Genomic DNA, 23459 nt, shown 5'->3' on the forward strand with positions numbered 1-23459 from the left:
TCCATAATCTACAGCCCATACAGGCCCGAACAACACCAAGAACAACCAGGAAGTATCTCCAGTTTGTCCTGAGAAACTTCCCCTAATTCTACGTTTCCATAATCATAATTAAACATAATTAAATAACACTTTTTTCATTTGTCTCATCTTCCTACTTACTCGGATACTGCGTGCATATTTCAGCGTGATGCTTCCCCATAGACATTATCGCATCCTGATTGGAACTTTCTCAGACTTTGGCATAATATGCTCTTGATTAGAAGATGTAAGTGGAGTAACAGCAGTCGCGTCACTAATCGACCGCAGAAGATGTCTAGTGGTCTAGAGACCATTGTCTGCTTAAGAAACAGAGGAAGAATTGCTGCTCGTGAGTCTTTGTTTTGGGTGAGTTCAGGAATATTTCTTAGGCATTGTTGTGCGGTCCCGTTCCTGTGTTTGCCAACAGGTTGTGGTTGATTCTAAGACTAATGGATTTGTCTTCCGGGGCTATTCAGTGCTGCGGGGATGTTGTGACTCGACACTTCTTGTCTGGAGGAAAAACACTTAAGCAAATTGGACGAGTGATAGTTGAGCCAAAATTGCACACAGTTTTTTTTTTTTCTCTCTCTCTCCCCTTAACTGTTTTATGTTGGTCATAACACTTTAAACTAAAGTGAAACCTATATTCTAAAGATATTCACATGGGTTCAGTCCAGTATTGTAAAATATATTGTGATTATAAAGTGAATACGAAAAGTCTGATGGAAAACAAACTATGGGTAGCAAAAAAGGAAAGATATCTTCTGAAGAGACATTTTTTCAATGAGCTTAAGAGAATATAAACGTGTCAAAATTACCGTTGATTAAAGTGTTAATTACACATCATTGTACATAAAAATCTACAATTTGATTTGATTTGATTATATTTCCCCCTATACACATAAAATTACCTAATTTTCTATTTAATCATATATATCCTTGATACTAAAAAAAAGGGAATCTTGATCAAAAATAATATTATTGAAAGGGATTTAGGTTTGAGGTGATTATATTTAAAAAAGAATAAGGCATGCGATGGCAACATTTTTGTAGAATGAGCTAAAAATGTAAACTCTTTAAGATAAGATTAAACAATTTATACACTTTTAGACCCATCATTTACAAGTTAAAATCTAATTATATATTTTCATAACATTTTTCAATTAACTCTTATGAACACAAATTTAATATGAAACATATGACAACAAATAAGAGTTCATCTTTCATTTTGCAAGTGTAAGCTTTACATATTTTTTCAAAGTCAACCTTCAAGCAATATGTAAAATTTAGACTTTTAACAGTCATTCATGTACAATTCATGTAGTACAACTCTCGGCCTTTCCTTCACAGTACTGTGGTTACACTACTCTGACACTAGGGGGAGCAAGAAACCCTTTTTTAAAAACTACAGATAGGGTATTTAGGTCTTGTACACATTTATTTACATTTATTGCACAGATGCTGTGACTTCCTATTTAATCTATGTTTTATTGATGAAACTGTATGGTTTCGATTATTAAACAGTACAGACAACTAGATAATGATGATAGATATTTGATGTTGTGGAGAAATACTAGTGTATCTTGGTCATGCTTATTTACCAATAAGGTATGAGAGATGTGTAACTGTGTGCTGGCGTGTCTGTATGCTAGCTAAAGTAGTAAAACGCAGAGACAAGCTATAATATTGAGATTCAGCAGCCAAAGTGCTTAGAGCAGCAGCATTGGAATATCAGGGTTAACATCCAAGTGCTAGCATAAAGACGGTGGAACTGTGCCGAGGCTGAAGTGCCAGCACAGAAGAGGCCATGCTACACGGTTTGCTTTACACTTCATTAAAATTGCCAACGGTTTTAAGATGGTCACAACAATAACTGCAGCTGTTGCTAAAAGAAAGCGATAAGATGAATGGAGGTGATCAAACGCGGAGTATTTACAACCACTTTCAGCATTTGGACTTGATGACCCACTGTAAGCACAATACTGTACAGGGAAGCTCTTCCATCATGCTTTTACTGCTGCTGTTAGACGGCGGAGATGGCAAAGCTTTTAGCAGACAGCGATACCGTCCTTCGCTGGACAGGGTGTATGGGCAATGCCATCAGAAAGTGAATGACTGGGAAGATAAGGGAAATGGAGGCAGAAGGGAAAACAGAGAGGTGAGCGCCGGAGCAATGGAATGAGCTGATGTCAGCCCGCGAGCAGTCAGAGGACGAAAGCAAATAGAAAACCCATGTCACGCATGTTGAGGGGAGTATAGGAGGATCTTACCTGGAGGAGCCAGTAGCACCTGCGGTGGAAGGTGGGGATGATGGAGGAGTGGACATAACAACCGTAGAGACACTGGAAGAAGATAAAGAAAAGGATAGAATTAGAAACAAGACAATCTTCTCTGTCTTTTGGCAATTTCTCTCAGTGGTAGCAACAGCAATCACAATCACAGGCCCAAGAACCCACAGAACTAGCTAAACCTTTTCGCCTTCATGTCTAATCTCGTCCTTCCTAAACACAACTAGAAATAGAACATTCCTTAACACTCCTAGATCAGGGGTCCCCAACCTTTTTTTGTACTCGGACCGATTACATGTCTGCATTATATACACGGTCTGGTGTTCATATAGAAACAGATTAAAAATACAATAGCATGACCCGCAAAAACCCCAATTAAGTGCATGAAAAAAAAAAATTCCCCATAACCCTGAACCAGCAAGAGCTCTGGACTGATAACAACAATATGTTTGTGAATTTGCATCTATGTATATTTGACTGTATGCTGACGATGGTGTTCTGTATGTGTGTGTCTCCTAGCTTTTAGCTTTTTACTCGTTTTCGCTCGGCAAGAGTCACAAGCTAATGCTACTTCTTTACTTTACCTCTCTCAATACAGAGCTGTGCTTAAAACTCTAACTCATCTGTTGTCACTATCCGACTATCCCGTCATGTATTCTGTCCAGCGTGTGTCCAGCCCAGTTTTATTTAGCCGTTTTTCCCGGCAGCCACTTACAATGATCAAGAGGGACCACCTGCCCGGCCCCCTCAGTGGCCCTCGAGCTCTCTCTCCACTAATCTGCTGCCGTGACGTCCGTGCATAATTGAGACGACGTAAAAATCACGGGATGTGAAAAAAGACAACATCCAAAAAATATTCATCTTAGCTCCTACATGAGTGGGTACCGTCTGACAGGAGGATGCAGGTGTAATGAATCACACCCCCTCCCCTCTATCACCCCACGGGGCACCCCAAAACATATCTTAAGCACACCATTATTAATATCTTTATCGTAAACAGATAATACCGCGTCTGGGGGCTCGTTACCGTGGAGAGTCGGGGGCAGGGCCGATAACATCTCGCCCCCCCCCCCCACACACACACACACCTCTGCCTTACACACTCGGCAGAGAAACATTTTTCATTGCAGTGAAAGGCAACATAGACCCCAGCGTGAAGGGAAGGAGGAGCAAAGCCGCTCTTATCCCTTCCCTAAAATTCTCCTCAATCCTTCTCTGGTAGCACTAGTTCCCAGGTAACCTCCAGGGATGGCAGTTCTCCTTTAACTTGTTTACCGGAGCAACAAGAGTCTCGAGCGCTCTCGGCTCACTAACAGGCTGTGATTTTGTGTGGTACCAATTTGTCGCGGGTAAAGATTGCTCTCCAGCCAGAGAGCTTACTAGATTTCATCTGAGAGCTTTTGGCTTTTGTCGACTTCAAAACCGAAGGGGATAGACAACATGTCAGGACTTGAGCGTTTGACACTTGTGGCCAAAAAATGATGCAAAGTGGACGCCTAATGAGACAAGACTGCGCTGAGCTCACAGGCGGTTCTATTCTCCAAGTTCCAGGCTTAAAAAACATCACAAATACAAGACATTTGTGAGGCGGAGAGCTCTCAACGCTCCTGATATAACCCAGTGTTCAGCACATCCAGGCATTGAAATACGATTAATGACGTCACCCCAGACTCAAACTGTTTCAGTGGCCAATTACATGTATTATGAATTGATTCCAACCAAACAAACTCAGCGTGTGATTTTGAAAATAGTAAAAGCCGCCAGACTTCCTCCTGTTCTCATATTTCTTCGCTGTACTCTCATCCATTACAGCTGTCTGAAGTCGGATGTATGCCTCCTCCTCCCACTCCCATAGCTCTAACATCCATTACTTCACATTGGCAACGGACAGACACTTCCACTCCCACAGTGCATCTAAAATCACATCACTGCTGACAACTACAACGTCTGTCTGCCTGCACATTCACACGGCGCGCATTCATGTAAAAAAGTTCTATTGCTTCGGCTCGCAGACGTTTGTGATGCAATACAAACTGTCTCTTTAGGATTTTTCATTGGAAATGGTGTCATATGTCGCAATGTCTCTGAAACCGGCTCCTGAAGAGAAGCGGCGCAGAACTATTTTCCTTTCATGGGCGGTTGACTTGACATGGCTTTTAAACCTTTAGTCAAATTTATGGAAATTTATGTTTATGGAAGTGAGTTTAAAAAAATCAAACAACTTAAGATGTTCCATTAAAGTATGTATGGTAAAAAAAAAAATAGATTTCATGTATTTCAAATAATATATATATATTTCATAAAAACATACTAAAATAACTTAATTTTACCCTCATTAAATGTTGGTTTGCACTCGTTCTCACTGTCCTTACCAATTGGAATTTTATTTTTTATTTAAAAAATAACACATCTTTTATATTTTTTGGTTAAAAAAACAGAAGGTTTGTGCCACATTCTCTTTAGTGGTCATTACCCGGTCTACCAACTCCACTTCTCTCTATTGATCTGGCCATTTAAAATCTCCAATTATTAGCTTTAAAAAAAAATAATAAGAAGAAAAAAAAAGTTTTTCGTTTACATCTTTACTGTCATGACATTAAGAGAAGGATTATTTCTGTTAATTCAAAGATTGTGTAACAGCGAGTTCTGTGTCTTGTTGCTGTCTTGTTAATTCAGATTAAAGAGAGTTTATCGATGTTTCCTGGTCCGATCTGATACAGCCTGAAGCGCTTCAGCCTACTGAGAGGGTGCTGTGGTCTGACTATGTGCACTTGAATGAGGTTTTATCAGGTTTCTTACAACTGACAGGCAGACCGATGCACAGGCCCATGTGACGGGGGGTAGCTGGGGAGTGAATAAATTAGCCCCCAGGCTGCTACTCTCTCTCTCTCTTTCTGTCTGTTTACACTGTTTTCAAGCATCGTGCCAGAAACACAAGCGGCTTTGAGCACAACACAACTGTTGCACATGTCAGTGCCAATATACAGTCGGCTTCAAAGGTGTTTGCATGAACTTGGATACCTGCCGTTTCGACACCCACGTAGTCCCGCAAACAATGAGCCCCTTAAAAAAAACAAAACTCCCACACAAACATGTTCCTTACATACGCACACTCCCGTGCACAGCCGAAAAGTGACAATAGACGGAGGCACTTCTGCGAGCACGACGACGCCCTCATACACAAAACTCATCATACTCAAGCTCTTATCAGTAATTCAAGACGCATATCAGTAGCTGCTGTTTCTGCTGCTCTATGCATGCCGAGTGTCTGGGTGACAAACTGACGGCAGCAAAACCATTATTTGCTGTCTTTGGGCTGTGACAGATGACAGCACATCACAGGGCAAGCAATTAAACTATAATCGTACACACACACTCTCTCATTAAACATGCGGGCGGCAGTGTATAATTTTGAAGGGTTTGTGCTCACTAATTCAGAATCATTGGAACAAATAAAAAGGTAAGCACACACACAGACACACACACAGTGTGATGTTGTTTGAAGGCACCACAATAGAAGAGCGAGAGGTTTATATTAGAAGCTGTTGTTTAAACGAATCCGGCTGTCAATCAAAGGGGCGATAAAAACGGTATGGAGGGAACTCTTTCTTAGATTAAAACACTCAGTTCAAGGGTCAGAGAGGTCTAAGACCTAGACAAAAAAGCACAAACTAGTCCAAACAAACCTTTTAGATAAATGGTCCGGACCACAACCAGTTACCATTACTCCGTCTGGAGGAGCCGGCTGAACCCCGGGTGTGCCCCGCTGACACCTCGCTCGCACTCATCCATCACGGCTGCCAAGTGTCGGCTTGAGAAAAGGTTTTGCATGGTGAAAAAAAAATCCATCCGAAAAGACAAGATTACAGGCCGACCACGAGAGTGTGGAGAATCCCATCGTCGTAGCCACACAGTCCACGGCACCTCTACCGAGTTCCTGGCCTGCCCTCTGTCCATTCATTTCATTTATAAGTTTTATTTAAACAGATGATAATCGTGCAAGATGCTGGAATTTACGTGACATTTTGGTTCAAATCTTCTCTTACCCCGTATGTTAATTGGTTACGGCATGGATGATAGGCTGACGTCTTTTTTGAAATGTCATGGTAGATCCAATATACATATCGAGCACCATGATGGAGATGTTTTGTCTGTGCAGTGACTATTCTCAATGACAAAAACAAACCTATGTCAACCAGCAGGTTGTGTTTAATAGTGCTACTACTCCCATTTAATGCAAGTCCAAATTCCCATTTATAATGCTCAGCCAAGTGTTTCAAGGGTAGTTCAGCCTCAGAATCATACACGACTTTATCCCCTAATGCCTCCTTCATGAACATTTGTTCACCTGTGAGCATCATCCTGCCAGAGGTGAATCATGTGTCATTAATACACTTTAAATGGTTCCACTGCAGGTGAATTAAGTGAGTCACCGTGCACTGTTCCACACGTTGACATGGATCTCGCTGCTCAGCATTTCATTAGAGCAAATGTATCATTTTGTGTACGCCAGTGTTTACTCGTATATGTCTGTTAACACAGCAGCCCAGGGCAGGTTATTCAGCCGACGGCACCACAGCATAAACACAACTCATTCAGCAGCCAATCAGGTAACACCATGAAACCTTATCTGCGCAGGAGAAGGCAAAATCCATACTCAATAGAGATTCATGGACCATGCAAGATTTGAGCTACGCCGGCCATCGACAGCTTCCATGATGACTATTGACCAGCGAACGATTCCCAGCTCTATACCGGCGTGATTAGATGACTTATGACTGAAAAGTGCCGCTTCCAGTTTGGAGGATGATCTCATTTTCCACTGATTCCACAATGCTCCGCCATCCACCTGCTGTCTTTATAGCCCTGCCTTTCTGCTCCTGCTCCGTCATACAGTGTGAATCGAATGATCTATAGTGTCGGGCGAGATGGCACCTCGCCCAGAACGCCCGTAACACCGACGACGCGTCTCGCATTCTTGCCACGGAGAGAGAAATATACGACTCCTGTATGTTATTGACACAATGAATGTGACTATTCTTATCCCCACAACTGTTTTCTCTGTCAGATTATTCTCACTTTACAGGCCTTTAAATCAGCCTCTTCTTGTAAGCTGATAACACAATTATTCTTCAGTGCATGGAAGACTCGAGCCAAGGTTGATGACACATTATGCATAATATATGCGCCATAAATCAAAAGCAGCTTAGATTTATCTTCTCTGTCCTCTCAGTTGGACTCGATGCAACCCCTAAATCAGTCAGACTTGAGAGGGCGATAAAATGAATTGGCAGGTTTCACTAGAGCATGGAGGGAGGAAGAAAACAACAACAACAAATGAAATCTCTGAACAAAAGAGTAGCAAATAAGACGATGGGGAGGGAAAAAAAAGAATGCCCTGTGAAAACAGGATGTCTAAAAATAGCAGCAATAATGTTACGTAAACGTTTGGTGTTAATAAAAATGCCCCGAAGAGGACAATTAATTAGCGGCGCTGGATGTGAAAAACACACTCATACATCACGGTGAAGTGCAACGACAACAGGAGAGTGAAGCAACTGACCGCTTCCAATCCCGCAATCTTTTATGTTTTTCTGATGGGGCCGAGCGGATGAAAAACAAAGCAAACTTAAAATATTTCTATACAATTTAACAAAAACGTCGATCTCATGCGTCTTCACGTGCCAGAAAAAAGGCTTATGTTCATGCCTGAGCACGTCTGCATCCCTGAGTGAAGACACAGTGTCTGTTGATGCTAATGCTAGCCAGCTGGGCTCGCAGCCAAAGGCATTAAGGGGAATCGAATTCCACCAAACTAGCTTTAATCAGCAGGTTTTTAAGGTTAGAATTACTCTCCCTCTCCTCCAGCCCCGTGGCCAAGGTTAAAGCAGACACAGATAGGGGCTGGGCTTGGCTAATGGAATAGAGGGGTGGCACCGTGCCCACACAGGACCACCAACACACCTACGATAAGCACATGGCAGCAGATGAAGCTGTTTCTTAAGAAATTGCTCTCAAACAACTTAAAAGGCCCCGCTTGCATTAGTTACAACAGTGATCGAGCCAAGTAATTTGAGACCGAGACAGAACTACGGATCAGACATCAACTTTTGCTCTCTAGGAAGTCTGCCATGCAACTGATTTAAATCATTGCTGTGAAACTAGAGAAAGGTTACGGTTTGAAATTAATATTTCACATTTTGATACACGGGAGATTTGTTGATCCTCCACTGGGGCTGGTATTAAAACCAGTTTATTGATGCATTTCATGAGTAAATATAAATGTGTAAAATTGTATTTGGAAGGATAAAAAAACCTTTTAACTTAAGTATCTTGAATATGTATGTTTTATGTTAAGTTTTTTAATGTTGATATTATATTGTTTACTTTATTCGTTAGTAGTCGTTAGTAAAGAATTAAGTAAAATATTCAATATTTACAAAATAAAGGCCTTTTTTTAAACAGAGTTTGACATTTTTATTCAAATAATTCAAAAAATGTAATTGCTAGCCTTAAAATTCAATATAAAAAAGCGTTTTTCTATAATGGTGCCACCTGACAACACTAAAAGAGTACATCGTTTTTTAATTCAATTAAAAAATAAGAAATAAAACTCAACCATTCAATATGCTGATTGCACTAATTTACTTCCTTAAAATATAACCTTGAGACTAAAATATATATATAAAAAAATAAAGCAGAATTCCTAATGTCAAGATTAAGATTAATGCTCTTTATAATCACAAGTGGAAATGTTTAACAATCTATCGTTGGATACATTTAATCATCAGGCTAATCTTGAATCAAAAGTGAAACATATTATAAGTCATTTAGCACAAATAGGTCCCAGCGATAACGGTGATAAAAAAAGGTGTCTTGTTAAAGTTGGGAAGCGAGGCGTTCAACCCAAGATTTCACTTTTAAAGAGCGGTTTAGCAAATGGATATGATGTATCTATACATTTGAACGCCTCGACCAAAGATGACCAGGTTTCTATTCATCGCCGTTTCTACTTGCACTGAATGTCACCCAACATAAAGGCCTATTCACAAGAAGCGAGCCGAACAAGACAGCTTGAAAAGCAAACACAGAAAGCGAGGTGAATAGCTGGACAACTGAATGCATCGCGCTGCCTCGTCAGAAGATTCACAAAGAGCCAGTGGAGCAGTTTCCTTGACCCGTAGTCAGTCATCAACACACCGACGGGCCGCCACAGGAGAGGATGAGTCACACAATATTTCTCAGAAGTCAATTTCTACCGCTCAGGCTGGTGAGCGAGTGACTTTCTCCTTTATGTACTTTTCTGTAAGGATGAGCGAGTGATGTTGCTCAAGAGCTAATTTGTAAAAAAAAAGAAAGAAAAAGATGTTGCTTGCAATATTGATCAGAGCCTTAAGAGACAAGACACGTCAGACACTGATCCATGTTGTGTGTAGGAGTATTGAGTAGCATAGCTTTGATCCTGTTACGAGATAGCGTTGAAGGCATCATGATCCCATAAAGACTTTCATGCTGGGTATTGTAATTCAGCCTCAGACCTGGTGGCTCCATCACTCTCAAATAAACCACAATGTATGTGCTGGAGATTGGCCAAAGATGTATCAGCTCCAGACATGGATTTGTTGGTCCATCATGTTAGAAGATTTTCCGACCATGACCATATTTAACTTATTCATAAGTTAAAATGTATCCCGAAATGAAGAGGGAGACGGTCACATCCACGAAACATATGTAAGCCTTTAATACTAATCTCTTTTTAAACCTAACGCCTTTAGATAACAATTCCATCACAGAACAAACACCTACATTTCATTACTGCTCTAGAATTGTGGCCCCATGACGAGAGACAGGTTTTGGAAGCAGCTCAAGCAAGTTAGTTAGTTATTTATATTTGTAGATTTAGTTCTAGAGATTGTAGTCTTTTCAAGACTAGGGTCACAAAGCTCTTTAACAATCAAAACAAAACTCAATTTATATACCTAAAGGATCAAGATAACACAGAGAATGTTAGAGTGTTTACTGTTCACTTTAGAAGTGTTCCTGCAAGAAGAAAAATGTCTTAAGATGTTTCTTAAAGGAGTCAGTATATCAGAGACGACCATCGTTCCAAAGCTTAGTAGCATGTTCAGGAACCATCAGTAGATTCTGATCCACAGACCTCAGAGCCTGAGCTGGGGTGTAAGGCTGGATCAGATCAGTGATGTAAGGAGGAGCCTGACCATGAATAGATCTGAAAGTAAGAACCAGAATTTTAAAGTTGACCCTGAAAGAAACTGAAAGCCAGTGAAGAGTTTTAAGGATCGAAGCAATGTGAGTTCTTCTACTTGAGCAGGTCAGAATTCTCGCTGCAGAGTTCTTTATCAACTGGAATGGAAACACAACACAACAGAGTAGACCCAAGTTAAGTAAGTCTGGAACTGTGTAGTGGAAATGCAGCATAAAGGAGAGTCCAGTCACCCTGCGGAGAAAAACTCATTCAGGCAGCTCGTACCCAGGATTTATGAATCGCTCACTATGAAGTTAACGCAATAAACTGATGTTAGCTTGTTCTTTTCCGCTGCAGGCCGTTGTTGTTGCCTGCCTCATCTACAGCAGGGCTATCCAATTTACCGCCCACCAGCAAGATCTGGACATTTCGAGTTATTTGGACCGGCCAGCAGTTCGTTCGCCCATTAATAATGAATGCATTATCAAATAGCAGATCTGCTGAACTTTTTGGCGAAAAGGTCATTTGTTTTTTTTACAGTAAGTCGAGAAGCTTTTGAATATGCAACATGGTAGCATAAATGGATAAAAATATATCGAAACATGCCAAGTGAATTTGCGATTTGCTAAATAGCAAATTCTAAATCTGGCCTTTAGGAAATTATAGTTGAATAGCTCTGATCTACTGGATGAAGTGTGTAGGTGTCAAATAAAGAAATGGGACGTCGGGAAGCTTCATAAGTAGACGACACACACACACCGTCGACCATTAGCATAACGATTAGCAACGATGAAAGGCGTTTAGACAATAACCTTAAAGACTTTTCACACAGTCATGCTGCAGCTGTTTAATACGCATGGAAGCCATTGTTCGAGGCGGGTTGACCGCCCAATAACCTTCGCCTGTGGTAGCTGAGGTATGAATAAAAATGCCACCGTGTGGGAAAAAAAAAAAACGAGACCATCCTCTGAATTAATGAGCCCGACCATCCAAGTCTGCGATTTCCTCCTTAAAAACAAACACAAAAACCTGCTGAAGATGACATCACAGGCTCCCTCTGTCATGGGTTACGCCGGGAAGACACCCGTCTAATTGTCGAAAGAGCACTCGGATTTGTAATAGCGCGGAGATCTGTTAGGGCTTATTAGCACAGGATCATGGCCTCCCCCCCTGCTGTGATCTATAGGCACTTGAAATTCCAATATCACCGGTGTGAGCAAGAAGCAAGTGAGGGGAGGCGGTTAATCATGACAAGTCCTACCGAGCACAGACGAGAGACAGAATGAACGGAAAGGTAAAAAAAAAAAAAGGTGAACGATGGAGAGTGATATTGTATGGAAACAAGAGAAGGAAGAGGTGCAATGGGGAAATCACAGAGGGGATGAGGTGATGGGAGGGAGTGCAACGTTCGTGGAGGAAAAGGAGGAGCACACATCTGGGAGACATGAGAGGAGAGGAGATATCATTACCTCGGAAACAGCCAGAGAAAATTCCAGCTGGGGAGAAACAGGCAGAATGTGGAGCAGACAGAAAGGAGAAAGAAACATTCGGAGAAGAAAGGGAGTGGGAGGAAAGAAGAGAGGGTGGAATACATGCTAACTGGGAGCCCAAACCCTGTGCCGAGGCTTTATCCTTCACAGGCGGAGGAGCAACAATCGCAAACACATTTTCTCTCACCCTGGCCCTAAGAGAGATAAAAAAGCAATTTGTATTCTATTCCTATTCAGAGTCGCTTGGCCTGTTTCTCTGCCTGCATATTTGTAAACACAGCTTTGTCGGAGCAGCTTAATCTTCCTAACACAAACACAGACTACGGGGAGGAGGGGCCAGGAAGGAACAACAGTGACGAGAAGGAGCGAAAGGAGGCGACGGATAAGATGAGAGGCGAAGGGTGAGAGGGTCAAACTGGCGCCTGTTCTTGACATGGCGGATCAGCACGTGCTCTGTCTCGGCTACAACCCAGTGCCAAAGTGCCCATCCCGGTGTCTGACACAAAATGCATTGATGCCGAGGGCTACACAGCGGGCTCCCACACATAATAAAGAACCTCACACATCTTTCAAAGGAGAAGCAAACTATGATCCACTTTTTAATCTCAGAGAAAGAAATATACCTGATAATCCAGCTTGCAACAAAAGAGTCGGTCAAACCAGGTGAAACACCCGATATACGTCATGCAAACAAATACATATTTTCCGGTTCACCTCCTGATCTGTGGCTGAAGAGGTGAAATTCCCGACATGTCGGAAAAAAGTACACACATCCCATCAGTTTCCATACAAGGTTCCGACATGACAGATGGGGGGAGGGGGACCCTTGTGCTTCCTGACCTGTCACCAAGCTCATCTTCATTGCTTATGCTGCACATTTCAGCTGTCATGGACCCTACATGCAAACACCTCCAGGGCTCGGGAGAATCAAAGTTCACATCCAGTATCAGCGAAAATCGCAGGCTGGCGCGGAATGCCGACACATCTCAGTGACTGACTATACATTAAAGCGGCGAGTGAAGCGGCAGGAGTGGGGACTTGAGAGTGGCGATTGTCTGGGTGCACATTCGCTCACAGAGGCGTGAAATTAGGCAGAGCGACACCTGCCAGTACACACTGCACTAAAACGTGTACGACTACACTTCAAACCCACACTTTGGCCTGCACAACACTTTTTTTTCTTTTTTTCATCACATTCCTCCTCATTTTATTTCTCCACCGTGATGGCTGTCTTTAATGCAGCCCCGAGATGACCGATTAAAGAAGGATGGCTGCAACACCCACTTCTTAAGTTTGTATAGAGTTGTCAAACTTTATCTTAGAAAGAGCCAAAACCCGAAATTCAGTTGAATCCAATAGGATTAACACATGACACCTGCAGGTCACAATAAATACGATGATATAAAAAGGTCAAGAAAATGGGATTGTGGATGATTTAAAAAAGTGGAAATGATTTGACGGTTTAATACTGGTTTGTCCAGCCCTGTAGCTCATGATTAAAAGAAACACTTTTTTAACCTTCTACCGTTCTCAATTTTCTGTTGACTGAAGTTCATTTTGAATACCTAAGGTCTTGACACATTTTTCGTTGTCCTTTATAATAAATAAATACAAATATATATAAATATATATATATATATATATAAATATAAATATATATATATATATATATATATATATATATATATATATATATATATATGTATATATATATATATATATATGTAAGATTAATAAATCATGTTAAATCGTTTTGCTAATTTTTCTGGTTCTCTTGCCGATATATTGACCACTTAGAACCTCATTATTCACATAGTTGTTAAAGGGGACCTAATGTCTTGATTTAAGTGTCTCTTAAATAATTCTTGGACGTCTGTTGTACTCATCAGTATGTGTCAGTTTGTACAAAACTATTTTAGTAAATTAGAAAATGTACACCGACTAAAAACGGTTTGGTTTTTTGGAGATGAAATCTCATTTACCTCAACCACTCCTACTTGAGAGTGGTTGAGGTAAAATTGGTTTGAAGGGAAGTCTCCACGTGACTTGTTGTATAAACAAAGTGGGACTACAGCTAGCTGAAGGAGGAGTGAAGACCATTATTATTTCATAATAGGCTTCACTCTTGTAACCTCTCTTTTGCCAAGATTTCAATAGGGGTAACACTTTATGAAGTAATAACAGGAGAGTTGGGTCTTCACATTAGTTTCCCTTTACATACAATTGAAAATGTTTATAAAATAAATACATATTGAAGAAAATAATCATGCTAACACTCGATAGATTTGTATTGACAGAAACATTCCCACACAGACACAGTGGCACGAGCACGACAAGACAATTCGAGAAGCAGACGGAGAGGGGTGTGAGGGGGGGCAGTCTGGAACACAATTGGGAGAGCCAGTGTGAGGCTCAGATGAGGAAGACTCTTTATTAGATGGCAAACTATAGATTCATAATTGGGTTTCCAATTTTGGATCGGAGCTGTAACAACATTCAAATTAATTAATTTGATCAACCCTATTATGGACTCACACCAAAAGAGATTGGGGGCCACGTCCTTTACTCAGTCCTCAGCTCTCTTCCTGTTCTCTGTTGTCCGTCTAAAACTTCATTGACACTACACGGACAGGGACAATGTGTTTTTGAAGGTCCAACTAATTGGACGAGCCAAGGTAAAAAAAAATGAACCAATGGGCCCCTTTTGTGTCACAGTGACCGTTGAGGTTCATGGTTTGTGAGACACTGACTCCTTTAGTGTCAGTTTTACAAGAATATGAACCCAAAAGGGAAGATTATTCAATTGGCTACTGATTATTTCATATCCCATCATATGAAGTTTAAAATAATATATGATTTAATCAATCATTCCTCAACGAGTCTACAGTATATTGAAATGTTCTGATATGTTTTAGTCTACATCCTCTAGATCTAGGGCAATCATTAATTGTGGATAAATATTGAGTCATAGCTGAAATATTATGAAAAAAATATATAAAATTCTGTATTCAAAATCTTTAACCTGCCATATTTAATGATCTGAGACCTTTCAATCGGCTGAAAATCTATATTTGTTTAAAAAAATCAATGGATATAGAAAAATGGAGAATAAATTAATAAATAATTTCAAAAGGATAAGCAAACATTGATTTAAACAGTATTAGTATGATCGAGATAGTAAAGGATTACAAGGAAGACGCAGCTGATTAAATGCTCTTAATTTGAAAGCTGAACGTTTATTTCCTCCTACTGTGGGGTATTTACCATAAAGTTTAGCGAGAACTCTCCAGATTTAAGTTTGGCTCAAGAGTGAAGAATCCTGAGTGACCGCGTTAGACAAGTGGTGCTGTAATGACAGATAGACCCGTCTTTTGTTGCTTCTGATTGGTTAAATTGTGTCAGGCCTTCCGTGATTGGCTAGATTTAAGAAAACTAATACAATGTTTATTATCATGAAAAGATAAATATTGAGTATTAAATGGGTCTCTTTTTTATATGATTGAACTTAAAGTTTGTGGAGGCTCATTAGTGTGTGCCACCAACTTTGCATTTTCACCGCGGTTGTATTTCCGATCAGCGCAGATTGTGATGGATTGTGTATTGAGGCACTACCTCACCTGCCTCCCCTGACCGCACGTCTCTTCTTTGTCATAAGGTCCGCCTATTGACTTTGAGCACTAAAAGATTGTATTGGATCAGCCAGCTGTCAATTAAAACAGCTGGTTTGGTGTTTGGCTTATGAATTAACTTTATGAATATAGAGTGATTTAAACGTCAGCAAATTCTGTTTTATTTTGTTAATTCCTAAGACTGAAGCATCCTATTAACATCGTGGCTGCAACATGACCAAATAAAATAGACACAAATCCTAATTTAGTGGTGGAGAGCTCGCATAAAATGGTGCCCCGGCTTCATGTGAGCCCTTTAGTGGATTTTCATTAGTTTCATTTATTTTCCAGGCGGCAAAAATGCTTTTGTGTTAGTCCAGGATAACAGATCCCCAACTCAAGAAAGATGTCAATGAACCAGGTATGTATCGAGAAAACTGACCAATTTGGAAGTGAATGACAGACCATTTATTTCTGTTCTACACTGAGGCGTGTAGGAGTGAGAAGATGTCATATAAAAACCAAAGACAATCAACTAATAACCATGGCTGTAGGAAAGTACATTTTATTTGAACAGTTGACTGCGTCCTGATTCGTGACACTACCTGGCAACGGGAAGAGCCGTTGGCCGCTGACATGTCAGGACTAAAAGTGTGCTGTCCGGGCCGGTCATGGGAAAAGCAAGAGAGGGTTTAATCAGCCAAGTGTGCCAAACAGAAAGGAAACTAAAGCAAATGAAAAGTGACACTTTAATTCAGAGGGCTTCGTCTGCTTGAGTTATTATGAGATGTTTGTAAGCTGGCTTGTTCAAGCATCTCTTCTGGCCCCACGCCTGGTTCCCTCTCACTGTCGAGACCTGTGGCGCTAACCTGTCTTTATCTGAGCCGCACAGCAGGGGACAGCACTCTGCCACCATCCACCGGCTTTGATCCTCCCACTTCTAGCAGGGCCTGCTTCAGAACCCTCACCCCACTTCCTCCCACCCGTCTGCCCTGCTTCATCATCACTCATATGCAGAGCGTCTCTCCGTGTGCTGACTGTGCTTTGATATGGACAAAGTTCTCCGCACACTCCGAACCTAATTAACTGTGATTACACACATTTTAAAGGCAAAGGTTAGACAAGGATTAACATTCAATTCCTGACACAGCAGCACCCCAACTTCCCCGTGATGCCATTCATTAAATACTGACAAAAAAAAGGTCCATTTATCTTCTCCCTTGTATCCAACTTCTACATATGTTGGATTTCTAAACCTTTTCTTTTTTTTTTGGACCAGCAACCACATTCAAATTCAACAAAAAGAACGTTTTCCCATGAATGAGCTGGGCAGTGACTCAATGTCACGAACCTACTGTGACAAACAATATGGCTGCCCTTGACGTTTTCGACATAAGCGATGTCCTGAAAGTTGAAAAGTTGTTGCACGAAGAGATGGATCAAAAAAAAAGGTGAAATGACAGAAGCACAAAGATACATTTTCTCTAATGTCATAGAGGTACAAGCCTGCGGAATGAAAGAAATTCAATCCGACACGCTCACCTCGATACACATTTAAATACCACCCAGCAGACAAGAACATAGATAGATGCACTGTAAGAGTGCACGGAAGGATGTAAAGAGAAATGTAGCAGAAAAGAAGAAATCACTTCAAGCAAAGGGAAAGTGAGAGCCAGACGAGAGAGAGAGAGAGAGAGAGGGAGACGGTGATGCTGAGAGGGTAAGTCGGATTGTCGACAGGTCTCCAGCGGTTCAAATTTATAGCATTGTTTCAATCTCAACAGCGACTGCTGAGAATCTTTCATATCCTCTCAGTGAGCGAGAACAGAATGATATTTCTGTCCTTCAGACTCGAATCAGTATTCAATATGATATAATGTGGTGAAATCCTGACGTTTTTCTCTCAAATTCTTGAATGTTATTTGTACCGTTTGCTATCATCCTTTCGCTCAGAAAAAGCAAAGCTTATGAATGGTAAGGAGGAATATAAACAGCCATGTCAAATGTGTTTCAGCGTCTGTGCCTTGCTCAGAGTCAAGTGCTTGATTTATCTGTGGAATGGCCCATTAATCCTGAGACCATGCATGCATCTGCTGAATTATTGATCTCTTTGCTTCTGTAACTAAATCCGTCAAACAATGACAACCCCCGCACCTTCTCTATCCCTCACTTCCATCTTACACTCATCCTCTTGGCTGCATCTGAAAAGACTGCTGATAAAGTTAACTAAAGTAAAAGCTACTACCGCTGTCGACGTCACCTGAGGAAGTTTTCGACATGTTGATGATGGAAAAAAGGGGATTTTTTTGTCAAAAATGTTGAGTGTCAAACATGTGGTTGAGTGGGCATTAAGAGAAACTGTTATTAATAAGATGCTCATTTCCAACCACACTGATATATTTTTTTTATTAGAAAATCACATTGATTTTCGTCATTTTATTTGATTTCTGTTTTTTAGCCTAATATCACCGACAGCAATGAGCTCAATCGGAAATCAGGTGCTAGAAGCAATTTACTTGCACAACACACAGTTAACCTGAGACGTGTAATCACATTTACCAAAGGGCCCACTTTATTTTCAGTTGTGAGGCCATCAAGTGTAAGAAAAAACAACAAAAAAATCCCTCACATGATGAGATAAAAGATGATATCTGAACGTGTAATTTTAGCAAATAACCTCATTCATTATTTTGTTTGTGAAAACAAAAATAAGAATTGAATTAGTAAGAAATAGAAATGGTAAAATAGGCCAGTGTATTCAAATGTATCGAATAAATTTAAAGAAAAGTAGCTAGAGCTCATCTATTTTTGACAGACGGATACACACCTACATGTACGTTACCTCCTTGGAGGAGGTAATACTGAAATCTCCTTATCAACATTTCTGTAAAGAAGATCCGCTGCACGAAGGCGTCAACACAACCTTTATTCAGCATCTGATACGGATTTATCGCTGGTTATTCCTTTTCCAGAAGACGTGTGCAGACCTTTACCTCTTCATCATCAGCATCATCAATTAAACATACTCGCGGAGAGCCGTGTCAACTCCTGACAGATTGACACCGGTCACTTGTTCCAAGGAGATGCGAAGATGAATTTGACAGGCCTCTCTGGCAGCGGCCAACACTACACAGACCTGGCAACCATGCAAAAAGGATGCTGAGAGCAGCAGTGACCTCCTGAGGTGATCAGCTTTCAACTCCCTGCCGAGAACTCAACCAACAGCTGCTTTGTCTGGAGCAGAAGGGAAACAATGACCCTTAATTTATGTCTACACCCTCTTCCCCGCTTCCTCCTCCCGGCTGTCTTTTTGACTGGCTTTTGCATACTCAAAGTAATAAGTATTGTATCTCCTTGAAAGCCGGAGAGCTATAAATCAGAGAGAAATAGACCTGTCATCTGAGTAAACAATGCATAAGACCAGTTATCATTAAAAAACAAAAGAGTTTTGGAAGAGCTCCAGTCGTGCATACGGATTAGTTAGGCACCTCTCCTTGGCTCGTCCTACCAGCAGACACTAATATTTCACAGTTGTAAAAACACATTTGGACATGCTCGAACACGGAGCTGAACAAAATGAACAAACAAACTACGACACAGTTTAAGTTTCCCTGCTACGGACACATTACCAACAACACTTTTGAGTGTTTCTGCAAATATCAAACACCAATTTACGCTCTCAAGTGAACCACAAACACCTTCACGTCACTCACGAGGAGACTTTGCTTCCCTGTGACAAGTCGACGTGCATCTCATGGCTTTACAGTGGCTTTGATTATGATGTCGGCACCCCCTGTGATGACGTCTTTTGATAGAAACGTGGACCATCATCATAAAGTCTTCAGTCACTGCCTGTTGGTTGAAATGACATTCCGAAGATTCGGGTCAGCGCCGGGGAAAATGAGCTCCGGATTTGATTGCTGAGGGAACATTGTTCAATGTCACCGCCGTGTCATGAAAATGTGGCATCATTTGTCATGTCTTCATCAGTGTTTATGATTGCATATCCATGCCGGAGTGAGCTGTTTGACAGCCAAAATGTCAGATTTGTGGCGGATAGGATGCGCGGACTGACGCGTACGAGACTCTCGGTGAGGTATTTTATTGACAGTGAATAAATCAGAGTGATTTTGGTCGACATTATGAAGTTATCCTGTAAAAATATCGAGTTAGAGTCTTACAAAGTCAATCGTCGTATCTAGAAAACAGTGGATAAATCAGTGAATCTATTATTTAAGATGTGAATAAAAAACTAAGATTAGTAGTATTTACAGTGTTACCTCGCTATATTGCTGACTTTATGATGTGGGACATGCCATGGACGTATAACAACGCATGCTATTGGCTTCTTTATCCTGTGTGCTGATTGGCTGCATATCAATGGATAAGATACTTCGCTTTCCTTGCTTTTGAATGTTTGTTGAATGTTAAGCGGAATACCAAGGATACATTATTTGACTTAGCTGAAAGGACGCCATCACTAGTTCAATAAACGTCAACCTAATCACCATCATTACTATCTTCAATGATGAGTACAGCATTGGTATTCATACATAAGTGTTTATTTACATATACAGGGTTTAGTAAATAACAAACGGAAACTAGTGGCGTTACTTTTCCGATTTCCGCTTATCGCGGGATAAACAAGGGAACACTGGGTATAGTTTATGCTAGAAAGAAGCATTTACAATACTTTTCTCCAACTAAATGCGGTTTTACCCGTTATTGATGTTAAATATAGTACAATACAAAAGTAATCCTCACATCTCCGCAGACAACTTTTGTACATTGCGTACACACTCAATGCTGTACATGTACTAGTTCAGTTCTCCGAAACAGATGGCAGCTTTCTGCTGGAATCTTACAGTGTGCAGTCACATCCATCGGAAGTTTTAGTTCCTCAACTTTCAGACGAATTAAACTTTGCCTTACACTGCTGCCCGGTGTTACCGCGCTGTATATCTCCCGCCCAGGGATGGACTTTATAGCCACATTGTTGCTGATGAACAAGTTAATGGCATCTCCTTCTAGCTATAACTAACTCCAAATGTGTCACAGTACAGGAGCAACAGCTACAACCCATTAGCTTCTTGAAAAACTAAATGTTTCCGTGCGTAATTCTTCAAAGTGATGCGACCATACTGTAGCTAAAATAAGCCTGCAGGACGAGTACTCTGGCCTCACTTATAGTGCTACGCACGCATTATACAAGTGTTTCATGGTCGCTGGTTGAGCGAAGAAAACATCCTTTAGATCAGGGATGGTAATTACATTTCCTCTAGGGCCACAATATATACTGTGACTGTATACTGGGGCTGTTATACTAAAAGAAAAAGAGGATTAAACAAAAAAATTATAAAATACAAATTTATAATTTATAACAAAAAAAAGTACGAACCACGACAATAAACACAAACCAAAACACATAGAAGCAGTAAATAAAATAAAAAATAATAAGAAAAATGGTCGTCAAAATATCTTTAGCAATGTAAATGTACAGTTGGACGAGTAATAAAATTGTAGGGATTAGAAAACATGGTTTGATTTCGATTTCATACAGGGTTAAAATAACGATAATCACAAGTCCTGAAATGAAGGTTTCACCCCATATTTAAGATATTTTATAATTTGTCTGAAGTAAGAATGGTTTTATTATTTGAGGAAGTGCAACTATCTTACAACACACTTTACACTGAATCATCTTAAATCAGGAGTTTTATTCCCAGCTACTAGCTTTTTGCCACGGAGGGGTCAAACCTTAGCCAAAGATACCAATACAACCAGTTCTACTGAAAGTAGTACGGTGGGACTAAAAAGCGGCGTGTGGGGAAAAACTATACCGAGATCACAATGTGCAGTAAATACCTGGTTGTTTATGGAGCATTAATAAAGCATGAGAAGAAACATAAATCCGTCAAACAGGGCCGAGACACCACATTCTTGTTTTCCCTAAATTATTAGCACAAATCAAATACCGACAAATACTTCAGTAAAGGTCCTAGTGATGTGACAAACATGCTTGTCCGTCTTCCTCTTCCTGATAAATCCTGCCAGATACGAGGCAGGTGAGCCGCGGATGTCTGGAGATCCTGTCGTCCGTGCGGTGACAGCGAGGGTCCGGCGCGACATCTCTTGAGGTATATGGGAATAACATTTCCTTAAGGGTCCTCTCGTTAATGTCGCTCCGCGAACTGCGTATCCCTGAAGCGATCTCATTATATAGGCACCATGTTTGGTGGTCTTTCTGTACCACCTGTCGTCCTGTCAGCCGACATCATGTCAGCTGCATGGCTGCATTCTCAATGGTGTGTCGGGAGTGTTGCATTTCAACTGAATTTAATGTTTATTTGCTGCTGTTTTTGCCATAAAAGTATCAGTGTTTTTTCAGACGTATATAAAAAAAAGTATTATTGTCTTTATGTACGTATATCTATACTTCTATATTGCCATGGTTATCAACGCAAATACGTTTCAGAGCAGCTGCTGTATTTCCCTATGTCACTCACTTATCCACTTCTTTTGAATTCATGAGCGGAGCTGAAAGGAAAATGTAATTCAATAGAGTGGAAAAACAAGCAGATGAGGCAGAACTGCGTGTGGATTAATATAACAAAAAATATCTGCAGGGTGACAGACGACAAGTAGCCTGAGAAAAAAAAGGACAATAAAGTTTTTGACTGATAAAATGACGTTTTATATTTATACTGGAATGGATAAACTGTGATTGCCTGTGGGAGAATAATAAATAAACAAAATGGTTTGTTTATCAGCAGCCTATCATATAAAGTGATCTTATGTATATCAATTCACTTTGGAGATACAATACTATTAACCTCGGACTAAACCTTCAAAATACTTTAAAATAAGTCAAATAATGTGCATGTGGGATACGTTAAAGGAACTGGAGTTTATTTTAAATAGGACTGTCTTTTAAATTAGCTTTTTTAAAAGCATTTTTTTCAATCATTCCTTAAAGTCTCTGCAGCTGAGGGTGATGTTTGTATGCATCTCATGTGAGTTAAAAACATGGAAAAAAAGCAGCCAATTGGAAAGCAAAGTTAAATGAAGAGGAAACTAAAAGGGGGGAAAGGAAGGAGTGTTAATGTCTGAGATCTGCTGATGTCGCTGTGTTTGTTCTGTAATAGTGTGTCGGCGCAGAGCGCTAGCACCTCAGGTGGGTGATTAGCAGTAATTATATAATTACACAAAATGTGATAATAAACAGCACAGAGGGAATCTGCTCTGCTGTCTTCTTTGCTCCACCTTCTCTCAAAGTTAGTTCTCGCACGTAAAACTCAATTTACGTCTTCCTTCGCGCAAACCTTTTGTTCATGTGGCGTGGCACAGAAAACCCATTTGCACGCAGGTATTTCCAACCTGATACAGAAAGTAATGGAAAACACACTTGTCCTCTATTCACACCTGTGAGTAAAAAACGATTTGCTCCCTGACACGCAGTAACGGCCAATAAAACAAGTGCTGACTTGCTCCCAAAAGGCAGCTGAGGGAAGCAAGGGGACAAATGAACACAAACTGGGAGTAAAAAGCGGCTCCCAAGAGGATTTCGCCCTTTTTTGTAGTCTTCACGCTCCTTCCTAGCTCGAGTGAGGAACACTATCTCAGGGTCTGTCTGGTTTTTAAGCTGCTAAAAGGAATCATGGTGTTTCCCACTGTGCTGTTGGACAATAACAGGGTTGTCTGCGATTCATTTTTGCTTGATTCTTTCTCTTTAAAGTGACCTATCCCTTGGATTAGCAGAGCAAACATTCATGGATATGTCCACAAAACGACCAACCATTACAATGACGGAGAAGTTAAAAAAAAAAAAAAAAGCAGTGACGCAGATGGG

At 40.6% G+C, this 23459-nt stretch overlaps 1 protein-coding gene across 7 annotated transcripts in view; it reads right to left on the reverse strand.

Moving 5' to 3' along the window:
• camta1a (calmodulin binding transcription activator 1a) overlaps window positions 1-23459 on the reverse strand; it is a 316283-nt gene that overhangs the window by 70697 nt on the left and 222127 nt on the right. For all 7 annotated transcript variants that reach the window (XM_087782474.1, XM_087782475.1, XM_087782473.1 and 4 more), the window contains one exon: window positions 2289-2360. In XM_087782474.1, coding sequence (XP_087638600.1) covers window positions 2289-2360 — 72 coding nt within the window. The remainder of the gene's footprint in view (window positions 1-2288; window positions 2361-23459) is intronic.

This window comes from Callionymus lyra, chromosome 19 (genome assembly GCF_982586985.1).
Source record: "Callionymus lyra chromosome 19, fCalLyr1.hap1.1, whole genome shotgun sequence".
NCBI lineage: Eukaryota > Metazoa > Chordata > Actinopteri > Syngnathiformes > Callionymidae > Callionymus > Callionymus lyra.